This window comes from Ochotona princeps, chromosome 31, assembly GCF_030435755.1.
Source record: "Ochotona princeps isolate mOchPri1 chromosome 31, mOchPri1.hap1, whole genome shotgun sequence".
Lineage (NCBI taxonomy): Eukaryota > Metazoa > Chordata > Mammalia > Lagomorpha > Ochotonidae > Ochotona > Ochotona princeps.
In genome coordinates, this window is record NC_080862.1 from 7600262 (window position 1) to 7619379 (window position 19118).

General features: G+C 52.9%; 1 protein-coding gene across 2 annotated transcripts; it reads right to left on the minus strand.

Annotated features, from left to right (window-relative positions):
• Positions 1-1705: 1705 nt before the first annotated feature.
• On the minus strand, positions 1706-18893 carry HABP4 (hyaluronan binding protein 4). Of its 2 annotated transcripts, XM_058657353.1 has the most exons (7): positions 18387-18888; positions 14683-14851; positions 12369-12524; positions 10012-10095; positions 5306-5477; positions 2839-3024; positions 1706-1860 (listed from the first exon to the last, which is right to left on the minus strand). In XM_058657353.1, exons 1-7 carry the CDS (start codon positions 18775-18777, stop codon positions 1804-1806), a joined length of 1215 nt encoding a protein of 404 aa, XP_058513336.1. In that variant the 5' UTR covers positions 18778-18888; the 3' UTR covers positions 1706-1803. The 2 variants fall into 2 exon arrangements, with proteins under 2 accessions (XP_058513336.1, XP_058513338.1); XM_058657355.1 differs by lacking the exon at positions 12369-12524 and having other exon boundaries at positions 18387-18893.
• Between the last annotated feature and the right edge of the window lie 225 nt (positions 18894-19118).

The following is a 19118-nucleotide window of genomic DNA, read 5'->3' on the forward strand; positions in this document are numbered from 1 at the left end:
CAAATCCTGGCTTGCGAGCAAAGGGAACAGTCTTACCTCTGTCAGGTGGCCTGTGTGGGCAGCGGCAAGCCCGGGGTCACCTGCAGGTGCAGGAGGCATGGCCATGCGCACGGAGAGGTCTTCGACATCGCCCATGTAAAGGCAGAGCCGGACCCTGACCTAGGTGGTGTGGGCAGATGCCCGCCATCCTCCGTGCACAGTACTGCCTACCAGAAAGCGATGCATCTTATCCGAGTTGTATCTGGTAATAAAAGGACTGCAGCGCCTCCTCTCGCCTTCCTCAGTCCCTTTCACATCCACAAGGGGCCCCATGGGATGCAGAGGAGGCCCCAACGGCGGCAGGAGGCTTAACTCTGCCCTCGTGCCAGTGGAAGGCCCGAAGGAAGCGGGTGGCTTTCTGGTGGCTCATCCTCAGGGACTTCCCTGCCACCCATAACAGCTGCCCTGGCTGGGGCTTTGGGGTCTGCGCTGGAGCTCACAGGGTGTGGATGACGGAGAACCATCTAGAAAGGGCACAGTGAAAGCCAGGGGCTCTGACCCTTGTTCAGCAGACTTTCCACAGGCAGAGGCTAAACAATATTGTTACTGCCCGTTAGCACCCAGCAGCTCGGTCACAGACAAGATCAAGGGCAGCCCACCACGGACGGCAGCTCTGCTGCTCGCTGGGGTGGGACGCAACCCAAAGGATTCAGCTTCCCGCACACACACACTCTGGGGGTGGAGGGGGAAACTAACCTTTATTCGTACATGGGTTTCAGTTCAAGGCCATCTGATAGTGGAGCAAGCAAAGGAGGGTTGGGGAGAAGGACAGCCTGGACTGAGGTCCAGTTCTGCCAAGAGCATGTGACCATGACCATGAGAACAGGCAAGTGGCCTCTGCAGGTGCTTCAGTGAAACAGTGGGCATTTCCGGCCCTTCCCACACCCTTGGGCTTGGTGGGGGTGGGGGGACATGCTAGGCCCCCACATCTCAGCTCTGCTACTTGGGGGGCTCAGGGTGGTGGTGGGAAATGGTGGGTGGATGCAGCCCTTCCCACGCCCATGGGCTCGGAGGCAACATACTATGCCCCGACATCTCAGCTCTGCTATCCTGTGAGGAACTCAGGGTGATGGGTAGCTTAGTCCCTAACTTCTCGATAAAGAGGACCAGCTCAGAACTGGGCCAGGTGGTGTGGGGAGCCCGCACAGGGCTGCTCAGCCTTGCCTGTTGGGCCGGTCCCACAGCTGGGGGCTCTGGGGGAAGGGAGGCGGGGGTGTGGTTTCGGTCCTCCCTTCCCCCAAGTCCTGGGCTACCCGCCAAACTCACGGACTCCACCCTCAGCCACACGCTGAGTGCACACCCACACAGAGTGTGTGTCACCCACACACACCACGAGGTAGTTTAATTCAGTACTTTGTCTGCTTCACCAGTGGCCGCACAACAGCATGTCGAATTCACTGCTTAGATGCAGGCAGAACTCAGCACTCCAGAGGGTCCCTGCCGAGGCCAAGGTGCACAGCTGTGTTGTGAGGTGTCAGGCTGTGAAAGCTAGGCCAGTCACGCCTGTCCCCTCTACACTAGGGGACACGCTGCGAGTGTGCGTGCAGGCAGGGGCCCCGAGCCTTTGCCTGCACCTGCAGCTGCTTCCCACAGCAGCTGTCCCTCCCCGATGGGAAAGGCCGCATCCCACACCACTCAGAGCTAACAAAGCGCACCAGATCCCTGCTCGCCGGGGAAAAGCAACATCTATTGTCCTCAGAGTCCGGCTCTTCCCACAGCCTCGCCAGTGCTGGTGCACGCTGTCCGCACCGCCAGCTGGGCACCTCAGGCCAGAGCAGGGAAGTCTTCAGGGTCGTCAGGGTTGGGAGCCACGTCATGGGTCTGCGAGAGAAGGGAGATCTGAGGTCAGTGGCAGTTGCAGTCCCAGGCCCCTGGTGGCTTCCTCAGATGACGGGGCATCGCCAGGGGGCGAAGGCATGTCTTCCTGCAGATCCTGCCAAGGGGCCCCTGCCTCCACACGGCCTTGCTGCTGCATCCAGCACAGAGATGGAGCCGGCATACAGTGCACGCTGAGCAAGGAGTTGGGGCCGTGGGTCACCTACATGTTGGGACCTGGGGCCCACACCACCCACATCCCAGGCGATGGAGCAGCAGAGCTGGGCTCTGGGAGAGAAGGTTCTGGCAGAAAAGCTTCTCTGGGGGTGGGGGACAAGACATGGAAAGTGAGCAGTGGGCAAGGTCCAAGGCTGGCAGTAATCATAAATGACCCTTTGCACATGGCTCCTTTCTCCAACTGGACACCTGTGTACCCAGGAGAGCCAGCCATAGGCACTGGCCCAGCACTGACAGCCCCAGAAGAACATCTACCTGCATACAGCCTTTACACAGCGCCTACTGCACGCTAAGCCCTGCGCTCAGCTCCGAGGGAACCGTAGCCAGCGGAAGCAGAGGCAGCCTGGGACACAGGACAGCCCAGGGTCGCATTTCAGCCCCAGTCCCGGGTCCAGCTTCCTGCTCACGTGCCTGGGAGGTAGCGAGTGATAGGTGGTTCAAGTGCTTGAGCCTCTGTCGGCCCCGTGAGCCCCAGCTGGAGTTCTGAGCTCCCAGTCCTGGCTCCTGTAGGCGTTTGAGAATACGCCCACAGTAACAGCACAAGCCAGAGCAGACAGGACTTCTGTCCACTGAGGGACAGCGCAGACGCAGTGGCAAGGAGGAAGGCAGGCCTATCCTTAAGAACCTGGGACCAGGAGCAGACTCCCTGCCCTGCCTGGAGACCTCGGCTGGCACAGGGCCCAGCGTCCTCCTACGGTCCCTCCAGGGCCCTGCCCACCCGCCCAGGACTCGGACGCAGACACCTACCACCACCTCGGCTCTGGGTGCACAGTTCTCTGGGCGCCGGACCCTTCCCCGGCCACCCCGGATGCCACCTCTGGCTCCGCGGCCTGGACGAGGGAGGTTACCAAAATTAATCTCTAGCTGGGATGTGATGTCGTTGGCAGCTTTCCGGAACACAGGGGAGTCCTCCTCGTAGTCTTCCTTTACCATCTGCGACAAACACAGAGATGACATCTCCCACACAGCCCTGGACACCCGCAAGGGGCACTGTGCCCAGGGACCCCCAGCTGGGCCTGGGCGAGGGGCTGGGCTAAGGAGAGGCACCACCTGTCCCTGTCAGTGGTTTCGAACCGAGATCCCTGAGAGCTCACAAGGATTTCCAGTGATACCAAACAGCTGCCAGTTCAGCAGGCTGACGCAGGATCTGACATGCGCAGTAGCAGCCAGTGCATCTTGCTGTGCTCCAGGAGTTAATTCTGCTGCTTTTGTTGATTTGCTTAGGATGACTGCTTTGATAAGGAAGTGTGACCCTCCCAGAGCACCGCTCGTGTGGGTGCTGACTGCGCGGATGCCGTGTGTGAGATTGTGCCTTCTGATTCAGAGCGCTGAGACGTTCCGGAAGACGCAGCGCTTTGCTGGCCTGTGAGCGCACAGAGCTCGCCCACATTTTAGAATCTCTAAGCGCAGTATGAACGGGGGATGCAGGAACATCCGGGAGCCAGCACCGCGGCACAGCACGCGAAGCTGCTGCTAAGGGCGCAGGCATCTTGTCGAAGGGCCGCTTCGGTTCCATTTCGGATCCAGCTCCCTGCTAACGCAGCTGAAAACGCAGCAGCAAGCAGCCAAGTGCTTAGGTCCCCGCAGCCATGTAGAAGCTCCTGGCTCCTGGCTCCCACCTCACCGAGCCTCAGCTGTTGTGGCCATTTGGGGAGTGAATCAGTGGATGGAAGATTCTCCGTCACTCTGTCTTTCCAACCAGCCAGCCAGCGCTGGGTAAGGAAGGAAGCGTGTCAATGACCCCAGAGGAGGATTTCCCGTGTGCTGTGAAGATAACCATTCCTACAACTGTTTTTTTAAACAATTTTTTTTTATTGGAAAGTCGTATATACAGAGAGGAGGAGAGACAGGAAGATCTTCCATCTGATGATTCATTCCCCAAGTGGCTGCAGCAGCCCAAGCTGAGACAATCTGAAGCCAGGAGCTTCTTCTGGGTCTCCCATGAGGGTGCAGGGTCCCAAGGCTTTGGGCTGTCCTCAACTGCTTTCTCAGGCCACAAGCAGAGAGCTGGATGGGAAGCAGGGCTGCTGGGATACAAACTGGTGACCATGTGGGATCCCGGTGTGAATATTTAGCCACTAGGCTACCACAGTGGGTCCCATTCCTACAACTTTTAAAAAAATATGAGGAAGTGGAATGAAACTTCCAGGAGCACATTAATCTCTTTGGGTCCTATGCTTGCTTCAGGCTTCATGTTCAATGCTCATGGCCCCTTCAGAGTAAGATACAACACAGGTGTTAGGTGACCATGCAGAGGCGCTGGCCCTGGGGTGAAGGATAAACACACAGGGGCAGTGAGTGATGGACGACACCTAGGGCTCCAGGCTCCCGGGCGAGCTCCAGTGCCCAGCTGCTGTGGGCACTTGGGGAGAAGTCAGAGGGTGGGAGATCAATTTGCCTCTTTCTGTCACGCTGCCATTCAAGTATACAAAAATCAACATGGACAACAAGACAAATCCTGAGGGCTCCCCTGAGCAGCCGAGGTGCAGTGAAGGGCCCACGCGGTGGCCCTGGATGGGGTCTCACTGCGCTGTCCGGGGCTACCTGCTGCCCCAACGTGCAGAAGGCACCGCAGAGCACGGAGCTGTACCCGGCTTCCACGGTCACCAGGCACCGAGTGACAGCTGCACCGAACGTCATGGGGAGAACAAGGAGCAGCTGCCCGTTAGGTGGTCACTCTCCTGGGGCTGCACTGGACTCTGCCTGTCCTGAAGCAACAAAGCGGCATGCCACAACTTCTTTCCATAAACACAGTAAAATGACATGCTCTGGTCACTCGATCACTCGGGGAAATGAGAACGCCAACGGCTGCTGCTGTACCTTCTAAACGGAAGTGGAGATCCCATCTCACTTCTGGTAACAGCATGGACTCCCTGTCTGCCATGTCAGGGCTTACGTCATCTCGGGGGCCAGGAGCGATGGCTCAATGGCTAAGCCCTCACCTTGCAAGTGCCAGAATCCCATATGGGCACTGGTTCGTGTCCTGACTGCATCCGGCTCCCTGCTTGTGGCCTGAGAAAGCAGCAGAGGATGGCCCGAAGCCTTGGGACCCTGCACCCGCGTGGGAGACCTGGAAGAGGCTCCTGGCTCCTGGCTTCGGATTGGCTCAGCTCGGGCTGCTGCGGTCGCTTGGGGAGTGAGGCAGCAGCTGGAAGATCTTTCTGTCCTCTGTGAACCTGGTCTGCTTTTCCAATAACAAGATGAATGGACTTACATCATCTCTGTACTTGGACTGGTGAATCACCACTGCTTTGGAGGGGACAGTGGAGTCTGGCTTCCGGATGTTAAACTCGGGCTTTGGTCTGGTCTGTTCCTGAAGGTTTTTCCACTCATCTAAGGTCATCTCTTGAATTTGAGTTTCTTCTTCTAGCTCCAACTCAGGAACTCTGTAGAGATGTAGGATCATAGGAAAAAAACAAGGATGTTAGCAGGAATGAAATGCCTGCTTCATCAAAGCCGGTGAGCACACGTCTCAGATGTCAGTAAGATAATGTCTGCACCACGAGCTTGTGCATTCTAACTGCATGATCTTACGGCAGCGCTGCCAACTAACACTTCCTGTGTTGAGGTCTATGAAAGACGGGAACATCTCTATCCAAGGGTCACGCATCACACGTCTCTGCCAGCACTACCTCCCAGATGGCAACTCAGACGAAATGAGGAATTGCCAAAGAAAAAGGAGAAGCTATCTGAAATCAGATGCAAGAAACCACGAATGGAAGTTCTAGTATAGAGGCTCACAGTGTCTGCTTCTCTAATGCCCTCAAATTAGTGAGTTGAAAAGGAAAATGGAAGGTAGAGATGGACCAATAGAAGAGAATTCAGAGATAAACTCTCCTGTCAGTGGTCGGTAGATTTATTTATAACAGGATGTCATAGGCAACTCAAAGGGAAAAAGCAAAGTCCTTTTGTCAAATGCTGCTGGGATAACTAGATATCCACATGCAAAAAAAAAAAAAAAAACATGAAGTTGGACCAACCCTTACCTCATACAAGAGCTAACAATGCAATATCTGGGCATAAGACATAGGACCACGGGTACGAATTGTTGCATAGAGAATAAAGCCACCAGCTGTGATCCTGGCATTGATATGGCTGTAGGTTCAAGTCCTGGCTGCGCCCATTCGGCTCTAGCTCCCTGCTAATGCACCTGGGAAGGCAGCCGACCATGAATGGCCCAGGTGTGTAGGCCCTTGCACCTGCCTGGGAGACCTGGAAGCTCCTGGCTCCTGGTCCAGTCCTGGCCGTTGCAGCCATCTGGGGAGCGAACCAGCAGATGAAACAGTCTGTCATTCTCCTCTCCATAATTCTGCCTTTCAAATAATCTCTTCAAAAAAACAAACAAAAAACCCACTTAACTCTAAACGGGAGAACACATTCCTTATTTGTACCTGTAATTCAGTGAATTTGTTTCTCAGGCCCATTTACAGAAATGGAGAGAAGGATCTTCCATCCTCTGGTTCACTCCCCTGATGGCTGCAAAAGCCAGAACTGGGCCAGTCTAAAGCCAGGAGCCTAGAGCTTCATCTGCCATATGGGTGCAGGGGCCCGAGGACCTATGCCATCTGCTGCTGCTTCCCTTAGGTGCATTAGCAGAGAGCTGGGTCAGAATTGGATCGGATCAGCTAGGACGTGAACTGGTACCCATATAGGATGCCAGCACTGTAGGCATAGGCTTAACCTACTTTACCATGGTGCTGACTCCACAAATAAATTTTTATTTATTTATCATTTATTTTTTAATATTTATTTTACTTTTTGGAAAGTCAGATATGCAGAGAAGAAGATCTTCCATCCACTGATTCACTCCCCAAACAGTCACAGCGACTGGAGCTGAGCCAATCTGAAGCCAGGAGCCAGGAGGCTCTTCCAGGCCTCTCAGGTAGGTGCAGGGTCCCAAGGCTTTGGGCTGTCCTCTACTGCTTTCCCAGGCCACAAGCAGGGAGCTGGATGGGAAGTGGGGTCCCCGAGATTAGAACTGGTGGCCACACAGGATCCCAGCGCATGCAGGGGGAGGACTTAGCCACTAGACAATCGTGCCGGGCCCAAATTAATTTTTTCATGTTGAAAAAAATAATCCAACTAAAAGAAGGCAAGAATCTGAATATTTTTTTCAAATAAGAAAAACAAATAACAAATAAGACCACATGGTCAGCCACCAGAGAACTGTAAATAAAACCACAAAGAATTACACCAATCCACACCAAGAAGTTTCACAGGTCTGGTTCCCAGAGAATCGGAACCCATGCTCATCACTGTGGAGGATGTACATGCTGTGGTCCACTGGGAGGAGTCTGGCAGTTCTTGAAGAGTCTCAATGCAGACGTGGCATGCTGTGCAGCAGCTTTGCCAAGGGAAACAACGACAACTGTGAACGTGGAAACTCAGACACAGATATTCCCAGTGGTGTTTCAAGTGACTGCAGCCTCAATGTCCATCATCCGATGCATGGCTACACAAAATGTGGGATTCTGGGATTCTCTGGCAAATAAAAGCAAACAAAGTACAGACACGGGCTACAGATCTGGAAAACAGAATGCCAGGTGAAACAAGGCAGGTGCAAGAACTTCCCTCCGCTGCAGAGAGATGGCCTGTTCCGAGACAGGCAGCAGAGCGGCAGTGGGCAGGCCTGAGAGGGCGCCGGGGGAGGACTGGCTTTCTGTGGAAGAAAATGTGCTGGAACCAGAGTGCATACTGCTGTGAATGCACTCAAAGCCACTGGATTACACACTTTAAAAGGATTAAAGCTGTGAAATGGGCTGAGGCCCACGCCTGGATCTGCATGGGCGCACCTCCTGGCTCCGGTGGAGAACATGGTATGCTGTGATTCACTCAAGACGCGTGGAGGCACACAGATATATATATAGTTTAAAAAAAACCTGCAATATACAGCAGGAAGAAACAGGAATAGAAACTAGTTGAAAACACCACATCTTCCAGACTTTAAGTTTAGAAACATATTAGTAGTTTACATAACTAGAGATCTGAGTTAAAATTCAGAAACTTGGAAGTAACATGAATCAAATTAACCTAAATAACAATACTGCAACATCACCACAGAGAAACTATTTCAGATAGTTTTAAACCATAGATGTGGCCGCTCCTGTGCCGCTCCAACTGGACGGCTGAATCAATAAGAACCATCACGTGGAATTCCTGGAGACCGGCCTAATTTCAACTTGGGGAAAAAATTATAACCATGTTAGTGAAAATTGCGGGAATTTTCAGATGTGATGAGGCAGTGCCAGAACAGTGTATCACCAAGGTGAGTAACACAGCCACTTTCCTGCACAGCACCTACGGCTCTTAGTGTCGGATGCTCGACTGCAGTCACAGCAGAGACGGGGAGATGACCGGTCAGCTCTGCTGGGGCAGGCAGCGCAGACAGCACCAAGTCACCAACACCAGCAGGCCTCTCAGGGTGACCAGTTCAAAGAATTATTGTTAGACTATCCACAACAAGCCTTGAATAGGTTCCTTATTATTCCCATTTTACAAAAATGGGAAAAAAAACCCTGTGCAGAATGCTCACAGTGGCAGGGGACGACACTTGTGAAGGCTGTATGACAGCCATGAGGTGGGGTGGGACAAAGGCACGATGGAGAACATGAAATAAGGGCCACATGTGAGCCCAGAGAAGGCAGAGCGCCTGGTGGCTCACACAGAGCCAGCTGTGTGAGAGTGGACAGTTAAAGACAAGGGGCAGAAAAAGGCCAGAAGCCCCTGGGGTCTGAGGCGGGAGCATGGTGGTCAGAAAGGCGCTGTGAAAGGCACTTCAGTACGACAAGTAAGGATGCGGGCTGGCCAGGCTGGGCGCTACAGTGAGGTCAGCGGCAGCTGGCAGGTGGACTGGGCACAAATCCAAGACTGGAGCAGACCAGAGGCTCAGAGAAGGAGGGAGTGGGAAGAGGGAAGTTCCAGGGACGACTCCCAGGTTTCTGGTTTGTGGCAGGATGGTGTGGCAGTGATCGGCATGTGCCTGTGTTCAGAAAACAACCTACGGCACAGCGGGCACACGGTTCCTCTAAGACACCAGCAGGAGAGGTGGCCTAGTTCAGAGCCCGAGACCAGGAGAAGGAAGGCTGCCAGCCAAGTCGGCTGCTGCCGAGAGGTCGGGAGACAGGCCGGTCAGTGAGGCACGGAGCAGGGCTGATGGGGGACACCAGGGGAAGTGCAGCGACTCTCGGGGTCAAGAGAAGGTTTCTCGTGGGAGACAGCATGCGTACAGCATGGCCTACGAGCGCCCACACAGGGAGGGCCGAGGGAAGGCACCAGGGCAGGTGCTGAGCTGCCACGGGGGGTGGGGTGGTTGTGGGGCAGGCAGCTGTGGCCATGTTTTTGTCTGATGGCGCCCGCTGCTGCGACACAGGATCCAGCAGGCTCAGGAGGTGTTTGGGTGAGGATGACGTGGCAAGACAAAGTGGGGACAGGGGGCAGGGTGCTGAGAGACAGGAAGGACTCCAGCAGTGCTGGCGGGAGGTGGAGACAGAAGTGAGCCCAGGAAACCGGGGTGCCATGCCTGGGTGAGGGCCCCTGCCCTGGGCCAGCAGGGCTCGGTGTATGGGCAGCAGGGGAGGCAAGGAACCCAAGCAACAGACCAGTTTGTCACAAGGCCCAATGGGAAGTTCAAAGGACAAGGCGGTTTAAGGAGCAAAAGAACTCAAGAAGCAGAATGGGCCAGGAGAGCTCAGAGACGAGACGGGACTTGGTGACAAGGGCAAGCTGCGGGTGGCAGAGAGGCTGTGGGCACAGGACAAGACACTAGAATCTGAGCCAGTCGTGATCATTAAGACTCCAGAACACATTATCTGAACGAATCATGAGTTTGACCATGAGCCATTAACGCCTTCACTCTGTGATATGATCAAGGGCTGAGCTCCCAGCCCACCCACCCATGGGAGGAGGAGGGGAACACCCTACTTGGCTGGGCTCTCCTCTTCCAGGGCGGCCTGGGACTCGTCCATCACTGCGGTCTCCTCTGCTGCGGCGCTCTGCTCGGGGTCACTGAAAGACAGGGTAGCCGCCGAGGTCACACGGCTTTGTTTACATCCATGTCCTAACAGAATTACAGTCAAGGAACCAAAGCAGCAGACAGGCACGCGTGCATTCGCTGTCTGAGGGCCGGCTCAAGCCTGGCTTCTGCTGGCTGCTGATGCGCACCCTGCTACAGCCCCAGGAAGGCAGGGGACGGTGGCCCAGGCACTGGGGCCCCTGCCACAGACCAGGACGGGCCCCCGGCTCCTGGCTGGCCTAGCCCCAGCCGCAGTGAGCATCTGGGTGGTGAGCCAATGGATACCTCTCTCCCTCGCTTTCCTTCCCTCCCTCCCTTTTTCACACTGCTTTTCAAATGAATAAATAAATAAATGTTAAAAACTGAGAAAACATCCTTTAATATCCTTTTACTTAGGACACAGCTTCAAGGAAGGGCCTCAACACAAGGTAAGAACATGGTCTGAACTGCTTAGCTATGCACCTTGTTAGCAAAACTGGGAAAATATTCCTGAAGAAATAGATGTTTCGGGCCTGGCGTGGTAGCCTAGTGCCTAAAGTCCTCGCCTTGCAAGCATCGGGATCCCATATGGGCGCCAATTTATGTCTCAGCTGCTCCACTTCCCACCCAGCTCCCTGCCTGTGGCCTGGGAAAGCAGTCGAGGATGGCCCAAAGCCTTGGGACCCTGCACCCGCGTGGGAGACCTGGAGGAAGTTCCTGGTTCCTGGTTTCGGACTGGCTCAGCTCCAACCGTTGTGGCCGCTTGGGGAGTGAACCATCGGATGGAAGATATTTCTGTCTCTCCTCTTCTCTGTATATCCGCCTTTCCAAAAAATAAATAAATCTTTATTAAAAAAAAAAGATCTTTTTGTCTGTTTTTCCTCCTCTCTGTAAATCTGCCTTTCCAATACAAATTTTAAAAAATATCTTCAATAAAATGAACCACAAATATGAAGAGATTTCAAAAATATTGTTGAAAATGGAGTTAGAATCTTAAGTTTATTTTGGTACAATAAATATTGAAATCCACGTTAATTTTTTCATAAGATTAATTTCCTTAAGGAGTCCTGCTCTTTTTTTTTAATTTATTTTTATTGGACAGATATAGAGAGGAGGAGAGAGAGGAAGCGCCTCTGTCCACTGATTCACTCCCTAAGAGGCTGCAGCGGCCAGAGCTGAGCCAATTCAAAGCCAGGAGTCCAGAGCCTCTTCTGGGTTTCCCACGCAAGTGCAGGGTCCCAAAGCTTTGGGCCATCCTAAACTGCTTTCCCAGGCCACAAGCAGGGAACTGGATGGGAAGCAGAGCCACCAGAGTTAGCCAGTGCCCATAAGGGATCCCAACGTGTGCGAGGGGAGGAGAGAGAAAGATCTTCTGTCCGATGGTTCACTCCCCAAGTGATCGCCATGGCCGGTGCTAAGCCGATCCAAAGCCACAGCCAGGAACCTCCTCCAGGTCTCCCACGCAGGTGCAGGGTCCCAAAACGTCATGCTGTCCTCGACTGCTTCCCCAGGCCACAGGCAGGGAGCTGGATGGGAAGCAGGACTGCTGGGATTAGAACCAGTGTCAGTATGGAATCCCAGAGCGTTCAAGGTGAGTTCAAGGTGAGGCCACCGCACCAGGTTAAAAAAAAATTAATCTTAAAAATGTATATGTGCCATATCAAAATTGCCTTGCATCTGCCAGGATATTACATGGTGACCGGTGTTCAAATGGGGTGCCAGTACTGCAAGCAGAGGTTTTACTTGCTATGCCACAATGCCAGCCCTGGAGCCCTCCAACTTGTAGAAAGCCTACTGTACCACGCTGCTCCTCAGCCAACAATATCTAACAGAAACAGAGCCAAGCAAAGACCTACTCCAACTAGCAAAACTGGCACGGACCTGGTACCCCCGAAGCCTCAGAGACGCCCACTGTGCCATCAGCTAAGACCTGGGACTGAGCTGTGCTCTGCAAATGGTATAAAATCACATCATCAAGGATCGACAAAAGCTTTGGGAAGCCACAGAAAGGAAAGTATTGATTATCCAGAAAACTAGAAGCATTCAAAGGCATGTGCACATGTATCTGTGCTCATTTGTCCCAAGCTTGTTTGCCCAAAATAACAGAATTCTAAAAGTAGTTACAAAGCTCATCATGAAACAGAAAACTTGTCTTTAGACGTTAATTCGCTGAGGGTGGGTGGTGTGGTACAGCAGCTGGGTGCTGCCTCCATCAGGGTGCCAGTCGGCCCCCTCGGCTCGCTTCCAATCCGGCTCCCTCAAGTGCAAAGAACACAAAGAAACTTACATCTTCTCATTCGCACCATAGCGTTCAAAATCTCGTTTCCCTCTCGGGTCCCAAGCATCCAAGGCTCTGTTCCCTGGACCACCTCTGCCTCTGCTCCGCATGCCCCCTCTCGGGCCTCCACGCCCTCGCAGCGGCCTCTCGAATCTCTCAGCAGGTCTGGCAAGACAGGGGTGTGACAAAGAGGCGTGAACTGGGTAACAGGTCTCAGGGCCTTCAGGGAAAAAAAATCCAAAACATTAGGGCTACAGGATAGTGGAAGGGAGGCTGGCCTTGAGAACTCACAAACGGTGGACCAATACTGAGGACTGTTGAGTCCCTCACAACTTGTCTTTTATTGGAAAGACAGATTTACAGAGAGAAGAAGAGACAGAGAGAAAGATCTTCCATCCTCTGGTTCACTCCCCAGGTAGCCATAACAGCCAGAGCTGAGCTAAGCTGATTCGAAGCCAGGAGTCAGAAGCTTCTTCCAGGTCTCCCAAGCAGGTGTATGCCCTTGGGCTGTCCCTCTACTGCTTTCCCTGGCCACAAGCAGGGAACTGGATGGGAAGTGAAACAGCCAGGATACAAACCGGTGCCCATATGGGATCCTGGCCGATGCAAGGCAATGGCTGTAGCCACTAGGCTACCGTGCTGGGCCCACAACTTCAATCATTTTTAGCTTCTCATAACGACCTTCTCCTGCCCCAGGGTTGAGGAGGCAGAGCACGGAGTGAGTGCGTCCCAGACTGCCACCACCCTTCTCTGGTTAGAGGGGTTCCTTTTTTCTGGATGGGGTCTCCACATGTCAAATGCCCACTTTAGATAAAGGAACTCTACAGCTCATTTCTGTCCTAATAAATCTTGTAACTATATTTGCAACGATTTGTATAACAAGAAATTTTTTTAATTAAAGATTTATTTATTTTCATTGGAAAGGCAGATGTACACAGAGGAGGAGAGACAGAAAGGAAGATCTTCCATCTGATGATTCACTCCCCAAGTGACCGCAATGACCAGTGCTGCACTGATCCGAAGCCAGGAGCCAGGAATTCCTTTCTGGGTCTCCCAAGTGGGTACAGGGTCCCAAGGCTTTGGGCCGTCCTCAACTGCTTTCCCAGGCCACAAGCAGGGAGCTGGATGGGAAGTGGAGCTGCCGGGATTAGAACCGGCGCCCATATGGGATCCCGGCATGCTCAAGGCGAGGACCTTAACCACTACTCCATCATCCCGGGCCCGGAAAATTTTCAAAGTATGGTCCCTCTTCCATCTCTCCCAGACACACGGCCAGGTGGTAACTAAAAACACTGACTGGCTACCACCTGATTTCCATCCCATTACTACACGTATACTTCCAGGAAAAGCAGAAAACCTCTTAAAGCCTGTGGCGACTTCAGTTTTTAAAATGTCACTTCAGGGAAGTTACTGGGCCAGTGGGGAAAAGCTGTCAGAAACAACTACTGGTGTGAGATAAGTGACAGTCACATGGTCAAAAACGTCACTTCAGGAGCCAGCTGCTGTGGTGCAGTGGGTTAAGCAACTGTCTAGCCACACCCCGGGGAATGCTGATTCCACTCCCAGCTGCTCCCCTTCAGACCCAGCTCTCTGCTTAGGCACCTGGGAAGGAAGCAGAAGGAGGCCCAGATGCTTGGGCCTCTTGCCCCTACATGGGACGCTCAGTGATGGAGTTTCAGGCTGTCTTTGGCCTGGCCCAGCCTCATCTGCTGTGGAGTTGCGGGCAGTAAACCTCTCTTTCTGTCTCTCCCTTTAAATCGGTCTTCCAAGTTAATAAATCTTTAAAAAAAACATTTACGAGGTGTTTTAAATGTCATTTGAAGGACAGACATATCAAAAAGCCTGGGTGTTAGTCCCGGCTTTGTTTGATTCCAGATTCCTGTCATGGGACCCTGCTGGGCAGTAGATCATGCCCCCGTACTTAGCCCCCCATGTGCAAAATCCGGGCTGAGATCCAAGTCCCGGCTCCGACCTGTGGCTCAGCTCCAGCTGTGGGCATCTGGGGAGCAAACCAGTGAGTGGAAGCTCTGCCTCTCTGTCACTTGAAGTGACAGTTCTACTTACACCTATGTATGTTCACAATGCTTTTCATAGCTACCATTAAACCATTAATTTTTTCGCTGTATAATCATCTCTTTCCTCGTTAATGACCGTATGAGATAAATGGGAGATCTTTCACTTGTCACCTGAGGTAATACAGTTTGCTAATTAAATTGGCAAAATACTCGCAGGACTGGTGCCCCGCCGAGAGGGCCCCAAGGACTAAGGGCTTTCTGAAATCCCTCTGGCCCTGCCCACCCCCACCAAGGACCGCAGTACCTACTTTTCATCTGCAAACTTCTCGGCTGTAAAATCCACCTGCCTCTCGGTCTCATAGGGACGATATTCCCGGTAGGGTCTCCGCTCTGCTCTCTCAGGCGCTGTCACCTCTGTGCCCCGGCTGTCGCTCCAGCCCTGCTGCTGCTCCCCTCTTCTGGGGGTTCGCTTCTGGCCTGCCAGTGGAAAACCAGAGAATGGGAACATGACACCCGTGCTAGGAGTGTGAAATGTTACATTTCTCTCTTCTAGAAATCCAGGTCATAGAAAAATGCAAAGTGGCAAAGCCAAAAACTGTTGATAATCCGACTGTCTGGAGTCTACCACATTTTAATAAAAACTTTACTATTGATCTTACTTATGCTTTCCCTTGACCTAGAAACTATAAAACCACACCAGCTCTAACCTATAACGACAGGCATCTCCCAGCTGCACTAGCACATCTATGGGTCTATGCTATTAAGTGGTTTCATACATTTAATGAAAGTGAACTTCGAAAAAAAAAAAAACAACATGGTACAAATGTCCCACCCAGGACCCAGGGTGATAGCCTAGTGGCTAAATCCTTGCCTTGCAATTGCTAGGATCCAACATGGGCACCGGTTCGTATCACGGCTGCTCCACTTCCCATCCAGCTCCCTGACTGTGGCCTGGGAAAGCCCTGTACCCACGTGGGAGACCTGGAAGAAGCTCCTGGCTCCTGGCTTTGGATGGCTCAGTTCCAGCCTCTGCGGTCACTTAGGAAGTGAACCAATGGATGGAAAATATTTGTTTCTCCTCTCTGTAAATCTTTCTAATAAAAATAAAATAAATCTAGCAACAACAAAAGTCTCGCTCAGAAAAAAACCCTTGCATTTCAGACTATCACTTTAGCAACCCAACTGCACATAAATCAAGGGCAACTGTGGTTTATCAACAGCTTTATAAGGTTTTTGTTTTTAAATAGTTGCAGTATAGAATTTTTTTGCAAAGCTCTGCTTGCTCTCTGATGGGATTTATACATTTGGAATCTGACTTCTCAAATATGAGCCTGAGCTGGAATGTGTCAACTCAGCCACGGGCCAGTCACTACTGAAGAAAACATCTCTATTGTCCACTGAGAGCCCAGCAAACATCGAGCTGGGCCAGGGCGCCTGGGTCACCCTGCTCTTCCCCTTTAGTTTGGCTGCGTTAAAAATGTTCAGTCAAGCTTATGTGCGAAGCCAGCTAAGAGTCGGCCAACCTGCTGTAAACCACTCTTGCTTCTTCACTCCTCTTCCAGCAATGTCAAGTTCTTTGGCATGTGTTTGAAAGCTCTCTCTCAGACATTACGGACGGTGTTCACTGTAGTGGCTGTGACTGCTCCGGTGTGTCACTCACATGGGTTGTGTGGCCATCAAATGTCCAACTTAAAGTTAATGGATCAATATCACTCTCATGGGTTGTAAAATAAATAAATCTTTAAAAAAATATATATGTGTATATATATATACACACACACACCATTTTAGACTTTCTACTTGCAACCTGTCATTCTAACACAATCTTTTGTTTCCACTGTAATACAGAATTACTTAGGTACTTTGTTCCATTTCCTTTCTACTCTGAGTTATTCTGTAATTGTCTCAATAGTTTGAAATGTGCCATTCAAAACTGAAAAAAATATCACATGTCCTGCATACGTAATCTTTCAAAGTCTCTTCCAAAGCTTATGCACAACTTGAAAACTTGATTGGCTATTTACAGGCATCATCATAATTGCAACTGCCCCGCCAAAATTTCATTCTCTTCCCAAACCTTCCCTCCCAGAACATTTCCGTTAACCACTGTCCAATGCATTCTCCACAACTGAGTCCTAAGCGAGCCAAACTGCCACTGAGCTAGCTTGTTTCCGGGCGCTGCATTAGCAGCTTGAAGCAGAAATGCCAACACTGCATTTCTCTCCAAGAAAGGGCTGGCACCTGCAGTTTGACCACAGATCTAAATCCAAGTTCATAGCTCAAACAGAACACTACAAAATCTGCAGTAAGATTCCCTACAAAACACAGCTGAGCTTTAGCTGAAATAGTACGAAATGCAAAGCTGAATGACTCTACTTCAAAATCAAATTTCAGGAACAAGGTTTGCCCTGGAATTCATGTATATCATTAGATAGCCAAGGACTCCCTAAACCTGTGTTTCCACGGGACAAGATCTTTTGATATTCACATTTTTTTGTGGCATCGACAGATATTTCTATGACCTGTCAGATCTGTTAGGCTGATAACAATAAGGACCCATACCAGTCTAACTAGATTTAACATCTTGAATGTTACAAAAGCATGGTCCTTCAAACCAACCAGAATGACAAAGCTTTGAGAAAATACCTCCCCAACACAAGCTCCAGACAGATTCAGTACATCAACCGTATACACAGGAATCAATGAGCTATTTGTTCCTGAAGTAATATACTGGAAAAAGAAAAAAAAAAAACCTAGAATGACAAAATTTCCATTCTAACCAAAAAAAAAAAAAAAAGTCAACTGAAACTGTTTAATGAGGACCTCAAAAGTCAGATCACCTGCACCACGGGCCGACAGGAAAGAAAGGTGTGATTGATCACAATCCCAATCGAAAGAAGTAGGTTGCAACCCAGTTCCAGCTGTCTTAAGCTTAAAGGAGAAAGTGCTCTTTACCCATGTAAAGTGTTAACACGGGGGCAAGAGGAGCCTCCCTCGGTTCAGAAGGGTCTTAACATTCCTGGGACACAACTGCACCCTATTTTAATTTTTAAACACATTAACCACACTCGTTGGCCGTTTCACATCCTCCGAGATGATGGGCTATTTCCATTGCTTTTAAACGGGAGAGGAAAAGTTTAGCCTTCCTGAATTTTCTGCCATTCTGTTTATGTAAGAGAAAAACAGGAGATATATATAAAGTTTATCTCCAGTCTTGCAGATTATGTAAACTCATAAAATGGCTAGCCTGCCAAGGGGAGTGAAGACAGCAATGTAACCGCAGGGACTCGACTTTCCCATCCTCAGGCGGTGGCCTGCAGCTCAAGTCACAAGTCACAACCCCAAACCTTGCTTCAATAAGCCGGGATGCTCGTTTAGCAGAACCCAAGCTAATCAAACCGAGCTGAACCGCACGCAGTAGGACTACAGGCTCTCAGCAAACCCTAAGGAGTGGGGAGTTGGCTCCTGGCTTCGTGTCTAGGGAAGGGTGGCGGCGGGGCTTCGAGAAACCGGGACGGCTCCCGTTGTAAAAGGTTGGAGAAGCCTGTCCTGGGAGGAGCCCCTGTGCCATTAACCCCACAGCCGACGCCCGCAGCCATCGCGCCGAGGGGCCCCGTCCGGCGTCGCCACTGGGCTGCCAACCTCGGAACCCCCCGCGCCCCTTTCTCTCGCCCAGAGCCCCCCGAGACTCCCTCACTCCTTCCCCGAACGCTTCTCCGCTGGCCCCGGGGCGGATGGCTGGAGGTCGCCGCCGCCTCGCCGTCTTAAGCCCCGGGGTCGAGGCGACCCCTCACGCCTAGCCAAGGGCTGGGAGGAGACCCCCTCTTTCCGCCCCCGCTCCCCGCCCGAGCAACGCGGACCCCCGAGCGCGGCCTCTCCTGCGCCCCTTCAAGGGACCGACAGTCGCTTTCCTTCTGGAACGGGGGGGTCTCGGGACCCCAGCCCCACTATAGTCGGGGGGCGGCAGAGGGGTGACCTCCTCCTCCTCCTCCCATAGGAGGACCGTGCGTACCGAGCGGCTGCGGGCCGCCCCCGGGACTGTCCGGCTGCTGCAGCCCGGGGGCCGGGAGGCTCTTGCGCTCCTTCTGGGACTCCCTCCGGACGCCGCCCGCGCCGGGTCTGTGGCCCGAGGCCCCGGCCGGGCTCCGGACGCCGCCACGGTTGCCGGCTGCGGCCCCGGCGACCGTCACCGCTGCCGCCGCCGCCGCCTCAGCCGCCGCCTCGTCGCGCCGCTTGCGCTGCAGCTGCTGCTGGCGCCGGCGCTCGGCCTCGCGCAGGATGTCGAACGGGTCCGACTCGTCGTCCAGCAGCTGATGGAAGCGGTTGGCCACGACGCAGCCGAAACTTTCCTGCATCGCGGCGGAGGCGGCCGCGGCCACGGGGCTCCCCAGGGCGCCCTTCATGCTGCCGCGGACACTGCCGGGAGGGAGGGGGACGTGGGCCCCGCCGCGGGACGGCCCACGCGATCGAATCTCAGCGAAGATCCAACCCGCCCGCCGCCTCCGCCTCAGCCGCCTCCGCCGCCCTCCCGTGCCCTACCCCGTCCCGTCCCTCCCGCGGCCCGCCCAGCTGGCGCCCGTTAGCCAATCAGCGTGTGCGGACGCGTCAGGAAGCCCAATCACAGGCCGGCTGCTATCACGTCACGCGACGCCGGGCTGGGCGCGGAGCCCGAGCCGCAGGGCGGAGCCGCAGGGCGGGGAGGAGAAACGCCTCGGAGTGGTCCAGGCGGTCCGGGCGGCGAGGC